Source organism: Phalangium opilio, unplaced genomic scaffold, assembly GCF_054372755.1.
Source record: "Phalangium opilio isolate 3A_F unplaced genomic scaffold, DU_Popi_V2 ptg000003l_1, whole genome shotgun sequence".
Classification (NCBI taxonomy): Eukaryota; Metazoa; Arthropoda; class Arachnida; order Opiliones; family Phalangiidae; genus Phalangium; species Phalangium opilio.
This window is the reverse complement of record NW_028324145.1, coordinates 13746257-13761228: the sequence shown is the minus strand read 5'-3', so window position 1 is coordinate 13761228 and position 14972 is coordinate 13746257. Positions and strand designations below refer to the sequence as shown.

Sequence of the window (14972 nt, the reverse complement as noted above, 5' to 3'; positions counted from 1 at the left end):
TCTAGGAAAGGAAACTAAAGGCTGACCACCTCGCCCCCGGGAGAAGGGATCAATAAAGAAAAGGGAATTTACAAAGTTCTTCTTGTTGGCGGACTAAGGTCCCGTAGAATCCTGAGAAGCGATAACCCAATTAGGACTCGACTATATACATTCGATTGGGAAACATTTGGAGGAATAATTGTTATCAACACCTTACCACGAATGCCTATTAACAAATGCAGCTTAATTCTCCATCCCAAAAAATTGGCAAAAATGATAAAAGTGGCGTTCCCCTCGACGTTGAACCCTGTATCAGCCTCTTCCGTCCCCATCAAGAATTATTTTCCGAGTAGTAGTGTCGTCGCGCTATTATAATGGGATATATCCCTCGTACTGTTACTATATCACAGCTGTTTCCGGTTTAACCCTCTGATATCCAAATTTATCCCGTATAGAAACAGGCGATATATCTACCTTTATTTAGACAGAGGCGGGGGGGGGTGAAAGTGGACCACAACTACTCCTCTTGGTTGATTAAAAATAATTCTTTATTGCGCGAGGAAGCTAAGGCGCTTGGAGACAGTTAATTAGGGAACTGGTGATACATTGGATGGACAGACATTTACAAGATATTCCAATTTCTTATCTCTTTGATCTTAAGACGATTAGTATGTCTAAGTGCGTGTGTCGGACTAATTGTCCTTCGCTCCTGGACAATCCGAGATAATCTTTCAATCGAAAAGTTCAGCCTATATGAAACGATGTTGCGAATTTTCGACTTCTCTATTAATCGTAAAGCGCCTGCGCTTGGTGTTATAATGAGGTAGATTTGCGCGTTATTATTACTTCTCATTCATTCATTTCTAATCAAAGTGTCCGTTGTTATAGACGAACTGGGTCCCCTCCCCCCTCTCCCGCTCCCACATGCTGGTTGCCTGTAAAACCAGGTTGCGCTAATTATACTCTATCTCAGCGGGTTAGAATTCAGTGCAGGAATAGTCTCTTCTCTTGAATTTCAAATGCTTGTGAAGGGACCTTTATCCCGAGAACCCACTCTGACCCTATAGAGAACGGTGTCCCTTCTCCGGTAGCGGGACTAGTCTCCGAGTAAGTGGGAATGGTCGGTGAGGGTCGCCATGGCAACCTATAGGACCTTCGCGAGTGTCAGACGCGCTAGTCCTATTCAACAAATATAGTATGGACTATGGGGGTCTAGTAACGTACAAGCCTTTTCCCGTAAAATATCCTTCTGGCTTTCCTTTGTAAGATACCTTATAGGACCCAATTTTGCCATACGTTTTCAAAACTCTTGGTGCTATTCCAGTCTCTCTGGAGGACCTAGTCCTAGCCCTACTGCTTGTCCCGTTTCGGAATCTACCATCGATCTTTTCAAAAAAGCAAAAAAAAAAAAAAAGGCAGCAGCAGCAGCAGGTGGTATTGAATAAGGAGCGCCTGCGCACTTGACACGTTACTCTACCCTTCCCACCATCTACTTCCGACTTTCTACTTTCCCTCTTGACATCCACAGATTAATAGTATCCCGCATAGACTGTCGGCTTCTTCCGTGTTTGTTCTTATTTATTAAGAAAAACAAAGGGTTTTAACAAAGTAGCGTCGACATTGGTTAAATCCTCGTAACTATTTTTATTGCAAACTGCTCTTGAAAGAAACTGTTTAGGCCGGACTACCAGTGCCATCTAGGAACCCATAAAATTTCCCCAAAGATCACATACGCTCGAAAATTACATTTTCGTTAATTTTAAACGTTATAAACGTAGCTTGACAACAATACGATAAATAACAATTGTATCAAAAAAAAAAACAATCATTTGCTTTTAATTTATTCATGAATGTGAAGCTACCGATCGAAATATCAGATGGGAAACGGAGAAACTGCGTGGCCCATTTCTTTACCTGTATTTCTAGTAGGCCCAGAAATTATTTCCCTTCTTAATATTATCCGTTATCGGCGATTAAGTTTCGATTCAAAGCGCATATAAGAATTGTATAAATTCATTTTTATTTAATTATTTAAGCGGAAGTTTCGATTTTTAAGGCACAATCGCGGGAAAAGCCGGATTGAGAACGGCTCTAGTGTGATCTGGTGTAGTTCTAGTTCATTACAATTCATTAATTTTTTTCCTCCATGCTCGGGAACATGGAGGCTGTATACTCACACTTGAGCGAATGAGTAGTTTTAGTTTCGATAAAATATCGGTCGTATATAAAGATCTTATATTTGGAAGGAAAATGTATAGCAAATAGATTCTGACCAAAGTGATTGAATAAATTATATATTTCTCGCAAACCTAGTTAGTGAATTTTTCAATTATCAATCAACCGAAACAGGGCTGCCAGATTACGGGTAAAGCGTCTACTCCCGTTCGTTACTTAATACTCCTTGGTGTAGTTTATAAAATGGCGATGAATGTTATTGTTTAACGTTCGGATGGCTATTATATTATGCTTGAAAAAATATCACTTCCAGGTTAGTTTTTCTCATTTCTCCATCAGTAATCTTTCGAATTTGCTATCGAGGTGTTGTCCGAGTTTAGTTTCAAAGCGGCGGGGCGACTATAAAAGGTGAAAATTCATTCGGGTTCTTAGGACTCGCCACTACTAATCTTGATACACGGCTCGAGGCTCGAGCTTTCTCGGACTCGAAGCCATAGCCCCGTCCTAAGCCTCGGCTCTCCCTACAAAATCAATTTAAAACAGAAGTCATAGGCCATTATCCACTGGACTCTCCCGATAACTAATTATCGCTTATAAAAGAACTTATTGCCCGTTTTACGTCCAGCGCGAGCAATTTGAGCCAAAGCGAAGGCGAAATTGACCCGCGAGTTCCTCCCCTAAGCCTAGCTCCTAAGGTAGCTTGATATCTAAGCCTAATCTTCGGCCAAATTTATTGACCGAGGCCCGCATTTTAAGCTCTTCAGTCCGTTCCATCCTATCCGTACTACTATTAATTCTAGTGGCGTTATTTGGATTGCTAGATCTAATGCATTTTATTCGCTTATTTCAAAGGTAATTAACGCGTTTTACTGCCTTAAAATAGCTTCGCCTCTTTTTGGACAACACCAGTGCCTGACTTAATAGTTATGAAGTTCTAAATGAATCTTAACGCAACCGAAGTTTTCCCCTTTTGCATCATTCAGTTTACCCCAATAATTATTTTTAATCACCGTGATTCGGATAAAAGATTAAATTATGTTTTATCGAAACTGAATGAAACTTTTCACTTTTAGGTAGGCCTAGTGTTTCAAATATCTCATATTGATACTTTATTTTGAGGCATACAAAGTTATACTTTAAGGGTAGAGAATCATTAAATGATTTTTGTCCCCACTTACGAGTGGGTTGAAGTGTTTCTTTATTAAAATTTAATGAAGTTAATATTCTCTTTTCACAAATTGGATATTTGTTGCCTTTTTCAGATATGGAAGACGAGGATGACTCCTTAACAACAACAGTTTTGACCTGTGAAGGAGATATTCGCGATCCGGCTTTTCCCAAGCGCTTACAGATCCTTGTCTGTAAGCTTCAGAGTCTCATATCAAAAGGTACTTTCTTGGCAATGCCATTATGAGGGAAAGAGAGAGAGAGAGAGAGTTGGTTCCTCAAAAGGCGTTTTCGTACGAACAATAATGATTGTATGATTTTAACAGCGGAGAAGCCTCTGAGGGTGAGAAAAGTGGAACCATGGAACAGCGTTCGCGTTACTTTCAGTATTCCGAAAGAGGCGGCCGCGCGTCTGCGCCAGTTGGCCCAGCAAGGTGACCAAGCTTTGCGCCAGCTGGGTATTTTATCCGTGCAAACTGAGGGGCACCAGGTAAACGCGCCTTTACTATTCTTTTCTAGTTGAATTGGCTGACTTTTTGACGTGACCAAGCCCTAGTCTATCGTTTCTCATCTATTCATTCCATCGTTCTTGATAATTTCAGATAATATCATTAACATTGGCGGGTCAGTATGGCGAAACTCGCGAGTTAGTGCTGAGCAAATCGGATGAAAATACTCAGAGCTCGGAAGCGGGCTCTTCCTCGTCTAGTGGCAGCGCCAGTCAGGCGGCCCCCTTTGAGGTGGCGACGTTGGAGGCGCAGGCGGGCCCTAGTAATGCGGAAGCTAGGAGGAAAAACATTGTGCAATACCTGACGCAGAGAGGCGGCAATCCTATGCCATCAACCGTCTCGCCCCTTTCCTTGGAAGATGGAGGAAACTCCTTGGACCAGAGGCTGTCTTCCGCCCCCGCGCCAGCCTCGTCCGGCAGCACGCCCAAAAGGCGGATCTCTTCTCCCGCCGCCCTTCCCGTCTCCAGGGACATTGGCTTCCGCTCTCCCAACGTGGTGGCGCCTGCCAGCTCCGATTTGCCCTTCTTGGCGGCCGGAAATAACGCGGGAGCCATCATATCCAAAGCCAACAGACTCTTAACTGGCGGCGCTTCGGCCACCGCTCGCCCCGTCAATTTCGGACCTTTCCCCTTCGCGAGTATGACTCACGCTATGAATACGAAACATAGCGGTAGCAACAACAGTTCGAATAATAATAATGGCGGCGCGCTCCCAACTCCCGCCGTCAATCACGCGCCCGGTTTACACGCCAGTTCGGTGGGCGTTACCGCGACAACGAGCGCCGTCGGAGGTGTCGCGTTAAACTTTTCGCCTCAGTATTCTCATTTGACGACGACGCCCAGTACGGTCAGCTCCATTCAGACTCTCGCGAGTGTCGCCTCCACCAGCGTAAACCGAGTGTCGGAGCATCTTTTGACCGCGCCTTCAACGCCGACGACGACGACCATGTCGGGTTCGCTCCTCGGTGGTGATTTGGCCTCGAGAATCGGTGGCGTCACGGCGACGACGACAACGACGACGTGCCCATCCATCCGAGCCAACATCGCGCAGTCGAGCCCCCTCCTTGTTAATTTATTGCAGAGTGACGCTCAAGGGAGTTCCTCTTCGGGCGCCAGTCTGACTCGTCACAGTCAGGCTCCTACAAAAATGTTGCCGCCACCCGCCCCCGACGATACTGGACAAGCGGTGAAAAAGAAAAGAAAGCCCAGGCGCCCCAAGGAGAAGGCTCTCCCCGGCTCTTTAGTCTCGGAAGAAATGGGCATCGGGCAACCTTCCGTGTATTTGGGCGGCGGACTCTTATTACAACAACCACCTAACAAGATCCCGTCCACTTCGCTCGCCTCCAAATCGCCCTCCAACGATTTTGACTTATTAAGAGCTCATCAGGGAAGCGGGGCGCGTCGCAATATACCTCAAGTCCCTCTTCTGCACCCCCAGGCTCAGGGTCAGCCCGCCGTCGACACGGCTAACCTCCATCGTTTCCCCGTTGGCTCGCCTCCCGTCGCGCCTCGACAACAACTTCAACCACACTCATCCTCGCTCTCAATGGCGGCGCATCATCACTCTTTGGCTGCCAACGCGCAAAGCGGCTTGTCCGCCCGATTGGCATCTAGTCTAGCGAAAGACTCGGAGACCACCACCACCCTCCTAAACGCGACAGCCCCCCATTTAAGTACGCCCTCGTCGCCGACGCCGCTCGGCAACGAAAAACCCAAACATCTAATAAATCCGTTTACGGGGCATTTAGAGCCCATGGCCAGTGACGAGGAGGAAGAATCGACCGACTCGCTACCTCTTTTTCCGGAAGCTGAAACGGAAACCTCGGAAAATGGTCAATCCGAACGCGGCCTTTCTGACAGCAAAGACGCTTGCTCGAACGTCTTTTCCGATACGGACTCTGGTATTAGCAAATCGAATACTGACATTTCGCAGTCGTCAACCGAATTCTTAGCTTCAGAAACGGCGACGAAAGAGAGTGAAACGCCATCCCCCAACAATCCGTCGGCCGAAACCATCTCCCCCAGTGCCGCGAATCCGCTAAACGAAATCCCTGTCGCGACGACGGTCTCCTCGCAGACCACCATGACCGTCTCGAGTACGCCCCCCTCGACGCCTGGCCAGGGCGAGTTGAAGCTGAGACTAAAAATAGACCAAAGAACGATGAAAGATTCCAAGGATCTCGAATCCAAAGAGAAAAGAAGCAAAACGAGCCTCGAAGCGGCGTTTTCCGCCAGTCCCATCGGCGCCTCCTCCAATAAAATGGATAGTAACTCCTTTGTTAGCATTCCTAATGCCAGGAAGAATCACGGCGCGGAACCCAAAGTACCGCCCTTGCATATCTCTCTTCGAGGACCCAACGCCGCTGTAGTCGTCAGCCCTCGTAAAGAAAGCGCCTCCTCTTTGACGACCAACTCGGATATGTCCAATCACCTGACGGACAAACCCGATCAAAAGAAGATTCGCTCTTCAAAATCGTTCAAAAGCGGTGGCGGCCCCGATTACGCCTCTCTTCAGAAAGAAGACGCGAGTAGCGTCGTCAATCGAAGACTAAATCTCTCGAAGAACGAATCGACGCGAGAGTATCGCAAAGCCAAGTTATACGGAGTGACGTTGAATGATCGAATCCGGGAGCAAAAACTCTTGTCAGGTGGTTCCATCGTACAGGCCTCGCAAATTGGCGCGCCAAATAGCTCAATGGACTCGCAAACCTTGAGAGTGGTTGGCGAGAGCTCTGAAAACCCTGACAATAGGAGTCCGGAACAGACAAAGGAAAAGAAGGCGGCGGTGGCCTCTTCTACCGAGAAAAACGTCTCGCAGTCGCGAACGACCGTGGCAAATCACGTCGTAACGCCAAGAAGCGCCAATCTCGTTAAGAGCTTTCAAACGCCGGACTCTGTCCACTCTTTAGACGCCGCCGCGGATAAAACTTCGGCTGTTAAAGGAGTTGTTCCGAGATTGCCACCGCCAATCGTCTTGCCACCTATAGCCCCTCAACAGAAGATTCCAGGTAATATTTCTTCTTCGAGTACTTCGAAGTCGGCATTGCCTCCCAGCCTACCTCAAGCGCCGACCCACCTTGAATCGAAAGATAGAGTGCCCCCCTTAAAGGAAGACGCCCCCCGTGAAACTTCAAAGACTCAATCTGTCGATGCCCCCGCCCTCGGCGGTAATGACGAGGTGGTCCTCGTGAAATTGGACGAAACGTTATCCGCGCTCGATTCTTCCAAGTGTTTGTCGGCGCGTTCGCCTCTAGAGACTAGTCAGTTACCGAGCAGTATGCTTAGAAAAGTAGAAATACAGGAGACGCTTCCCGACGACCTCTTCGAGGACTCTCTCGAAAAAGACTCTGCCGCGCCGGAAAGCGACCAGAAGGGGAAACTAGAGCCGACGAGGAATTCGGCGGCGCCGGAAAACTGTAAGGGAATCGAAAACGGGGCTAGTCCTAGCGGCGCGCCCGAGAAAGTATTCGCCCTAAGAGACGTTACTAAAACGAACAACGAAAAACTGACCAATCAGAAAACGAACGCCATTAGCCCGGAAGTTAAGACGCCTGCGGTTATTTCGACTAAGATCGACCGGGAAGTTTCTTCGAACGAAGCCTTCGCCAGTGTTAAAAGCGCTCGCGACAGTCGCGAAGAAGCGCTAGTCGCGAAACGCTTGGAGAACGCGGAAGCGCCGCTTCGAAACCGAGATGGATCGAGCGTGTACGGCAATCTAGCGGCGGCGGATAATACATTGTGCCTTGTGAACTTTAAAAGCGATACGCAGTTCGAGACGAAACTGATCGGGATGGACCCCTTGCCTCTGAAGCAACGCGTTTCCCGACTCCTAGAAGTGCCTTTGGTTCGCGACGCCGTGGCTGTGGCGGGCTCTTCAACGGCGGGCGCCATGGGCTCTCCCGAGAGCATGCCCATTCCTTCGCTCATCAACCTGGACGTGACGAGCGAGCGAGTAGCCGCCGTAAATAGCGACTCTTCTCCCCCGGGTCCCGTCGCCCAGTCGCCCTCCACCTACTCCGCCGCCAATATTTATGCCATAGGAAATAAACTCATCAACTTGAAATCGTCGACTTTAACCGCGAGTGTCGCGGGGAGCGTAACGGCGGCCTCTGGCGGAGGAGGCGAGCCTCGTTGCGTTTATTTCAATCATAGTTCCGTAGACGGGCCGACGACACCCGCCGCGCTCTTTGTCTCTGAAAAGCGAACTACCGTGTCAGCCGCCGCTAAATCGGGAGCGGGCCAATCGAAAGAGACGACTTTACTTTCGAAAGAGATTACAAAGTTAATTACGGAGAATGGGAACGCGTTCAGCGAAGAGTCTAGCGCCGATTCCTTGGACGATTATTGGTCGCGAAATAAACGTTCGAAAAACATCCTCGTCAATAGTACAACTAGCCACGCGAGCGATGAAAAGGGACCTCTACTCGATACTGGTCAAACTGGTGACGCGGACCGGGACGCGCTAATTCAAGTTCCCAGCGGTGTCGGTGACAAAGTCGAAGTTGGTGGTAAAGTTACGGACTCTCACTCTTCTTTCAAAGAAATCGTCAAACCTAAAGTGGAAAGTGGCGCTGATTCCACGAAACGTGAGTATTTTTCAAGTTATTTTTGGGAATGGTCTTGTCATTAATTAGTCGGTTACACTGTCGCGTCTTCGCGAATATTCTTTCCTCACGTTGATTCGATTAAGTTAGCATGAAGGTAGGTTAAAAATTGAGGTACACGCGTGATTATGGAATCGTTTTACAGGGTTCATACAAACCTGGAAAACCGGGAAAACCTGTAAAAATCAGGGAAATAAATAGTTGGCAAAAACCTCAGGGAAATCGGGGAAATTCGCGTTAAACAGGGGCCGAGTAATTAAGCAAAATGTTCGTGAAGATACCCCCCTACGTAGGATTAACATTACACTATACTTTGGAGGCTCATAACTCTGTTTCTACTAGAGATACGGGGATGTCCTTTGAGTATGTTATAGTCCAATTTGTCCCCCATCCTACTATACCAAAGGTTTGGGGTTGCGTCATATAGGGGCCGAGTAATTAAGCAAAACGTAAACAAACAACCCCCTCCATAGGAATTGCATTAGACCCAACTTTGCAGCCTCGTAACTCTGTTTCTACTAGAGATACGGGGATGTCCTTTGAGTATGTTATAGTCCAATTTGTCCCCCATCTAACCATACTAAAAACTCAGGGCTACGACAAACAGGGGCCGAGAAATTAAGCAAAATGTAAACAAACAACCCCCTCCATAGGAATTGCATTAGACCCAACTTTGGGGGCTCGTAACTCTGGACTATAACATACTCAAAGGACATCTCCGTATCTCTAGTAGAAACAATTTGTCCCCCATCTAACCATACTAAAAACTCAGGGCTACGACAAACAGGGGCCGAGCAATTAAGCAAAACGTAAACAAACAACCCCCTCCATAGGAATAGCATTAGACCCAACTTAGTAGGCTCAGAACTCAGGTTCTACTAGAGATACGGGGATGTCCTTTGAGTATGTTATAGTCCAATTTGTCCCCCATCTAACCGTACTAACAACTTAGTGCTACGACAAACAGGAGCCGAGTAATTAAGGAAAATGTTCGTCAACTTATGGTATCGTCTCACTTATTGTTATTATGTTACTTATGATTTTTAACACTGAACTTTGAAGGTCCATAACTCTTGTTCTATTAGAGATACGGGGATCTCCTTTGGATATGTCCTCTTTGCTCCCCATACAAAGATACTTTAAACTTGAGGATACCTCAATATCTTCGTCAACTTATTTTTTCTCTCACTTATTGTTATTAGTCTACTTTTGATTTTTATTAATAAACTTTGGAGGCCCAGAACTCAGGTTCTACTAGAGATACGGGGATGTCCTTTGAGTATGTTATAGTCCAATTTGTCCCCCATCTAACCATACTTAAAACTTAGGGCTACGACAAACAGGGGCCGAGTAAATAAGGAAAAAGTAAACAAACAACCCACTCCATAGGAATAGCATTAGACCCTACTTTGGAGGCTCATAACTCTGGAAAATTCAGGGAAGTATGTGGGGAAAAACCTGGATATCTCGGGGAAATTTCAATTTTCCAAAAGTTGTATGAACCCTGTTTTAGAAACTGATGAATTAAAATGTAATTTTTTATTTATTATTTTTGGCTGAAGGGGATGAGGGTGGTTCTAATTTGGAAAGTAAATCGGTGACGCTGGTCGAGATCGCGGAAAACGAAGCGTCGATTTTAACGCCTATTAAAGTGGTGGAGAGCCCCAATCAGTTCCCTAGAGCTAAACGTGACTTTGAAAGCTCAACGAAGGAGCGTTGTGACGCGCCGTCGCTGGTAAACGCCCTTCTGTCCTCAACAAATTTGTGCAATATTAAAAGCGAAAACAATAGCAAAGCGAGCGGCGTTTCCTACACGACGACGTCAGCGTCCCCCGTCTCTACACCGTATGCAATTTCCGAAGCCAAGTCTTCCATTACAACGCCAGCCCCGAGTTCCGCGTCAACGTTAACCCCGACCCCATCCGCCATCGCCGTCAATGGCTGTGCTCAAGACAGTAACTCTCCGCGAGTAAACTCCCACGAAATGAATAAAAGTGACGCGGAACCCCCCGAGACGATAAGCCGCCCGCTGGCCGATTCGACCCCAGCTGTGACGGTCACGACGCGGTCCCTTCTCGTGACTACTCCCAAAACGGACGGAATTAGTGTGACGTGCATCGCGACGGGCTCAACTTCTCAGAGCACTTTGACTACGAATAGCCCAGTTTTAAATCCTTCTCTGAACACGCTCTTGTGCAATCGCGGCGTCTTCAGCTGCGGGGAGCAAGGGAAAGTCACTCTGATTATCAAAAGCTCCTCGGGAAGTACTCACGCTCATTCCTTGCTTTCCTCGAATGCTTCTTCGGGAGGTGTGATGGTTCCGTTAAAGCAATCGGCCAAGTCAGTCCCCATCAAACTCGTCGCCCTGCCCTCTTCGTGTTCGCCCGCCTTTTCGGGACGATCAAGCAGCTCGACTCTATTCGAAATCATAGGGCCTTCTTCGCAATCCGGTCATTCGAGCGTGTCGGGCTCGGGCTCGCCCTCCTCCTCCAATTCGGCGTCCGGGGCCAACGTCTCCGGTTCTTCGCCTTCTCCCGTTCGTCTGGTCGTTTCCAAAGTTAAAAGTACCAATTCACCGACTACCATCTCTCAAACCAGTCCGCGCACAACTACCGTCGTAGTCAAATCCGTCGTCGTGACGGGGGCCTCTTCTTCTCTGAAGATCGTTCCTAGCCTGGGCCCGCCACCCACTACGCTAGCCGCGGGTAAAAGCGCCGATGAAAGCAACGCGCTTTGTCCCTCGCAGCGCCAACAAACCCCTCTCGAAGAACCAATTACACCGGCGCTCGAAGAGGCCGATCGGAAAAAGACAAACAGTCCCGTCGCGACGAAAACCATTCCTGTCGAAGAACAACACGAGCCTGCGAAAAGTGAGCCACTAACCGTCGAAAAGAACCAATCGGTGGAGGAAGAGAAAGAAGGGTCTCCCTGCATTAGTCAGCCGGGAGTCCCTTCTAATACGGACGAAGAAGTGGGCCCACTCATAGAGGCCAAATCGGAAATTGAAGAGGTCAAAATCGAAGTGGAGAAAGAATCGAATCAGGCTGACCACGCCGCCGAAGAAATTGAAGAAATCCCTAAGCCCTCGCGTAGAGAGTCGTCCTCTTCCAACGAAGTTGAAATCGTCAGCGTCAAAGAGGAGGAATCCCCTTCCGTGGTCTTGGTCAAAGACAGTGATCCCGATAGTCCCGGAGACATTAACCCGGTTGTTGCGAAGACGGAATCGCTGGCGCCTCCCTTCTCCCCCGAAACTGTCCGTCCAAAAAATAGTTCGCCTACTCAATTGACCTTGCTGGCCAACGTCTCGAACGAAAACAAAATAGCGGCCAGCGAGGAGGAACAGTCCCCCGAAGTGGTCGTCATCGACGACGATGACGAAGTTGATGAAATAGTTCAGACGGCTGTTGCCGCCGCGAGCAGGGAGACCAAGGTGAAAGAAGTTCACCAGACAGAGGCGAAAGAAACGTTGTTCTCGAAACCCGTGAAAAGAAAGTGTTCGGAAAACGCGGCCGAGTTGATCAAAGCTTGCATGGGCGTGGAAGATACTCCCAAAAGATCCACCAGCAACCGAGTGAAAGAAGAACAGAACACCGCCGCCTCGACCACTGACAAAAATAGCAAAGCCCTCGACAAAGACACTGAAAAAGTCACTTGGGTTAAAAAGAAACAGGAAGACATCTACAGGAAAGGTAAAACGAAAGGCAGCGAGTCCGAGTGCTCGAGCGAGGACGACTTGTCCCTTAGCGAGCTGGTGAATAAGTCGCGGGCGAAACTGAGTAACGCGTCTTTGGCGGGCGGTCAAGAAGAGGACAAGAGTTTCGTTCGAACGCGCAATTCGCGCAGCGTCACCCAAAAACAACAACCGATGCCCAAAGACGATTCCGACGAGGTTTCCGATAGCGCGGTCAACACGCGTAAATGGAAAAGAAAGACCACTCTGAACGACGCCAGGAATAAAGTCAATACGCTCAGGAAACCCATCTACAGAGACGGACGGAGACTCAAGGCCAATAACGAAGCCGAAAAACCCTCTGCCGGAGACAAAGTCAAGAAGTACCAAGGTAAGACTATTTCACTTGTTCCGGTTGATGTCGGATTGAGTTGAACGCGTTATACGAACCCGAGACTTTCCATTGAAAGTCCTTACATTAGCGCTAATAGATGAATTTGTCGCCCTAGTGCGGTCGACATCGCGAGTAGCCAATCAAGCAGCGAAAGAGTGCGAGGTGACTTCGTCATCCTGCGGTTCGCCCAGCATCCCCACCTCTTATTCACCGGTTCCAACGCAGCAGCAGACGAAAGAGGAAAGCTCCTTCGAACTACCTCAACCAGCCAAAAGAAAAACGCGCTCTGGCGGCTCAACTGGTAAGTTACCCATTTGTAAAATTCGGCTAGGCACACACACACGGCGGCGGGTGGCACTGGCTGGGTGGGTGGTCATGGAAAATTCAGTTTATACTTGTATATTTGTAGATCAATGCGAAGCTGTTTTAACGATACCATCTACAAAAAGACGTCGGATATCGAAAGACGCGCATAGGTAGCGCTAAACAAAATTCCTCCCCCCTCCCCCCGACGAACCCCCCCCCTCCCCCAAAAGCGCGACGTAGCGAGGTGTTTCGCGTAGACAACGTTCCCCTCCCCCCCTCCCATCAACGCGCTTCGAGAAAAATCTATTTAAGTCAAAGAACCAATAGAAACGCGTCGACGCGTGTCTTAGGCCAATCGAATGGCATTTGTTTTTTATTTTAATTACATTTTCTCTCTCGGATACTTTTGTAAATAGTTTCCAAAAATAAAAAAAAAAACCCCCAATTTCAATGGCGTGGTGAAACATTTTTCATCTCCGTTCCTCGGGAACGCGAGCTTCCCTTTGGTGAAATATAAAGCGAGTTCGAGTTCCGTTTTTAGGTTTCGAAATAACACCGAGATAGTCAAAAAAAAAGTGTTTTTTCCAAGGTGTTGCTAATTAGACTCGAAAACGAAACGAAACAAAAAATGCGCGGCGTGAATTAGTTCGTAAAAAAAAAACTACCAAAATCGCATTTATTTTTGTCCAATCAAGAGGAAATCCCGACAAAATAACAAACAAAAAACAAAGAAACAAACCAGTTAAAATACAAGATGCGCGTAAATCATAACGGTAAGGTTGTTTTTTACATGCGCGTATTCTTAATAAATTGCCTACAGATAAATTGCTCACTATAACTTCCAATTTTCTCATCATCTTTTTTTTTTTCCTTTTTGTTTTTTACGTTTTGTTTTTTTCGTTAAAGTGTAAAAAATTTAAAATCGAAAATATTTAGGCCTATTAAAAAAAATTGCCAGTTTTTAAAAGATGAACCCTATATAAAATAGAGAGAGAGAGAAGCATTTTTTAGTAAAAAAAACAATTTAAACAAATAAAAAACAAGCTTATATATTTCACTGTTGTTAAAGATGAAGAATACGCAGTTAAAACAAATTAATTAAATTAAATTAAATTAATTTAATGTATTATTCGTAAAATACAACAAGGTATTGTCTCTTTTTAAACAAACACTCCCGGTCCCGTCCCCCTTTTACCTTTTTCTCCTCATCCTCCCCCGCTATATCTTCTCCCCCCCCCTTCTTCCTTAAGAAATTGTACAGAATCTTGTTTTTATAATATATCTGTAATAAGATGAACGCGAAAGATATTGTAAATAAGCCGCTTTTCTTACTCGAAAAAAACAAACAACATTTTATCCAACGTGAACCTCAACTAAAATAAAATAAAAAAAGAGCAAAATACAAGAAAAAAAAACACTAATGGAAATCATTCTATCTAAAAACAACAAAAAAACAAATGGAAAAATGGGGTGATATTTAATTAAACAAATATATGCAATAGCGTCGTCGAATTTCCTCAGAAAAACAAAATGATTTCCACTCATCTTTAGAATAAAAAAACAAAAAACAATCTTAGTTGAAATCAAAAACAAATTACAAAAGATTATAAAATAATGCACGGATTAATTCTAGCAAAAGTTGTTTTTGTTTTTCTTCCCATGATGGACGAGAGATTAAGTATAAGTAGCGGCGACGGCGGCGGCGGCGGCCAATGAAAATAGGTTGCGTTAAATTCTTTACCTGTACACTGTGTGAATATATTTGTATATTTGTGGCAAAAACAAACAACGTAAAAAAATAACAAAACTGCGTCTTATGTAAAGAGAAATTTCACTGATTGCAGCTTTTAAATGGTCTGTTGTAAAATACAAAAAAAAAAGATAAAAAAAACAAATGAACTTGGTACCAAACATTAAAAACATCTCACTGAATGAATTATTTAAAGAGTTTCCGTTTTTAATATCTTTTGCCTAAAAAACAAGCGAGTTATTTGTCACCGGGGGATTTGCCACTTTATTCTTCTTCATTTTTCTGTTGTAAATTAACATTTTTTAAGAGAGAAAAAAATCTATATGGTTTCTCTGACACCAACGTATTTTATTTTAATTTTCAAGTTTTCCCCCCCCCCTCTGGAAATTTGTACAAAAAGAAAAAAGTGTAATTTACAT

At 46.0% G+C, this 14972-nt stretch overlaps 1 protein-coding gene across 1 annotated transcript; it reads left to right on the top strand.

The window, feature by feature from the left end:
• Window positions 1-10: 10 nt before the first annotated feature.
• Window positions 11-14742, top strand: LOC149717996 (uncharacterized). The gene is made up of 7 exons (XM_089841803.1): window positions 11-2467; window positions 3417-3542; window positions 3648-3811; window positions 3924-8415; window positions 9996-12494; window positions 12613-12798; window positions 12907-14742. The coding sequence occupies exons 1-7, from the start codon at window positions 2443-2445 to the stop codon at window positions 12975-12977; spliced, it is 7563 nt and encodes a 2520-aa protein (XP_089697929.1). The 5' UTR covers window positions 11-2442; the 3' UTR covers window positions 12978-14742.
• Window positions 14743-14972: the final 230 nt, after the last annotated feature.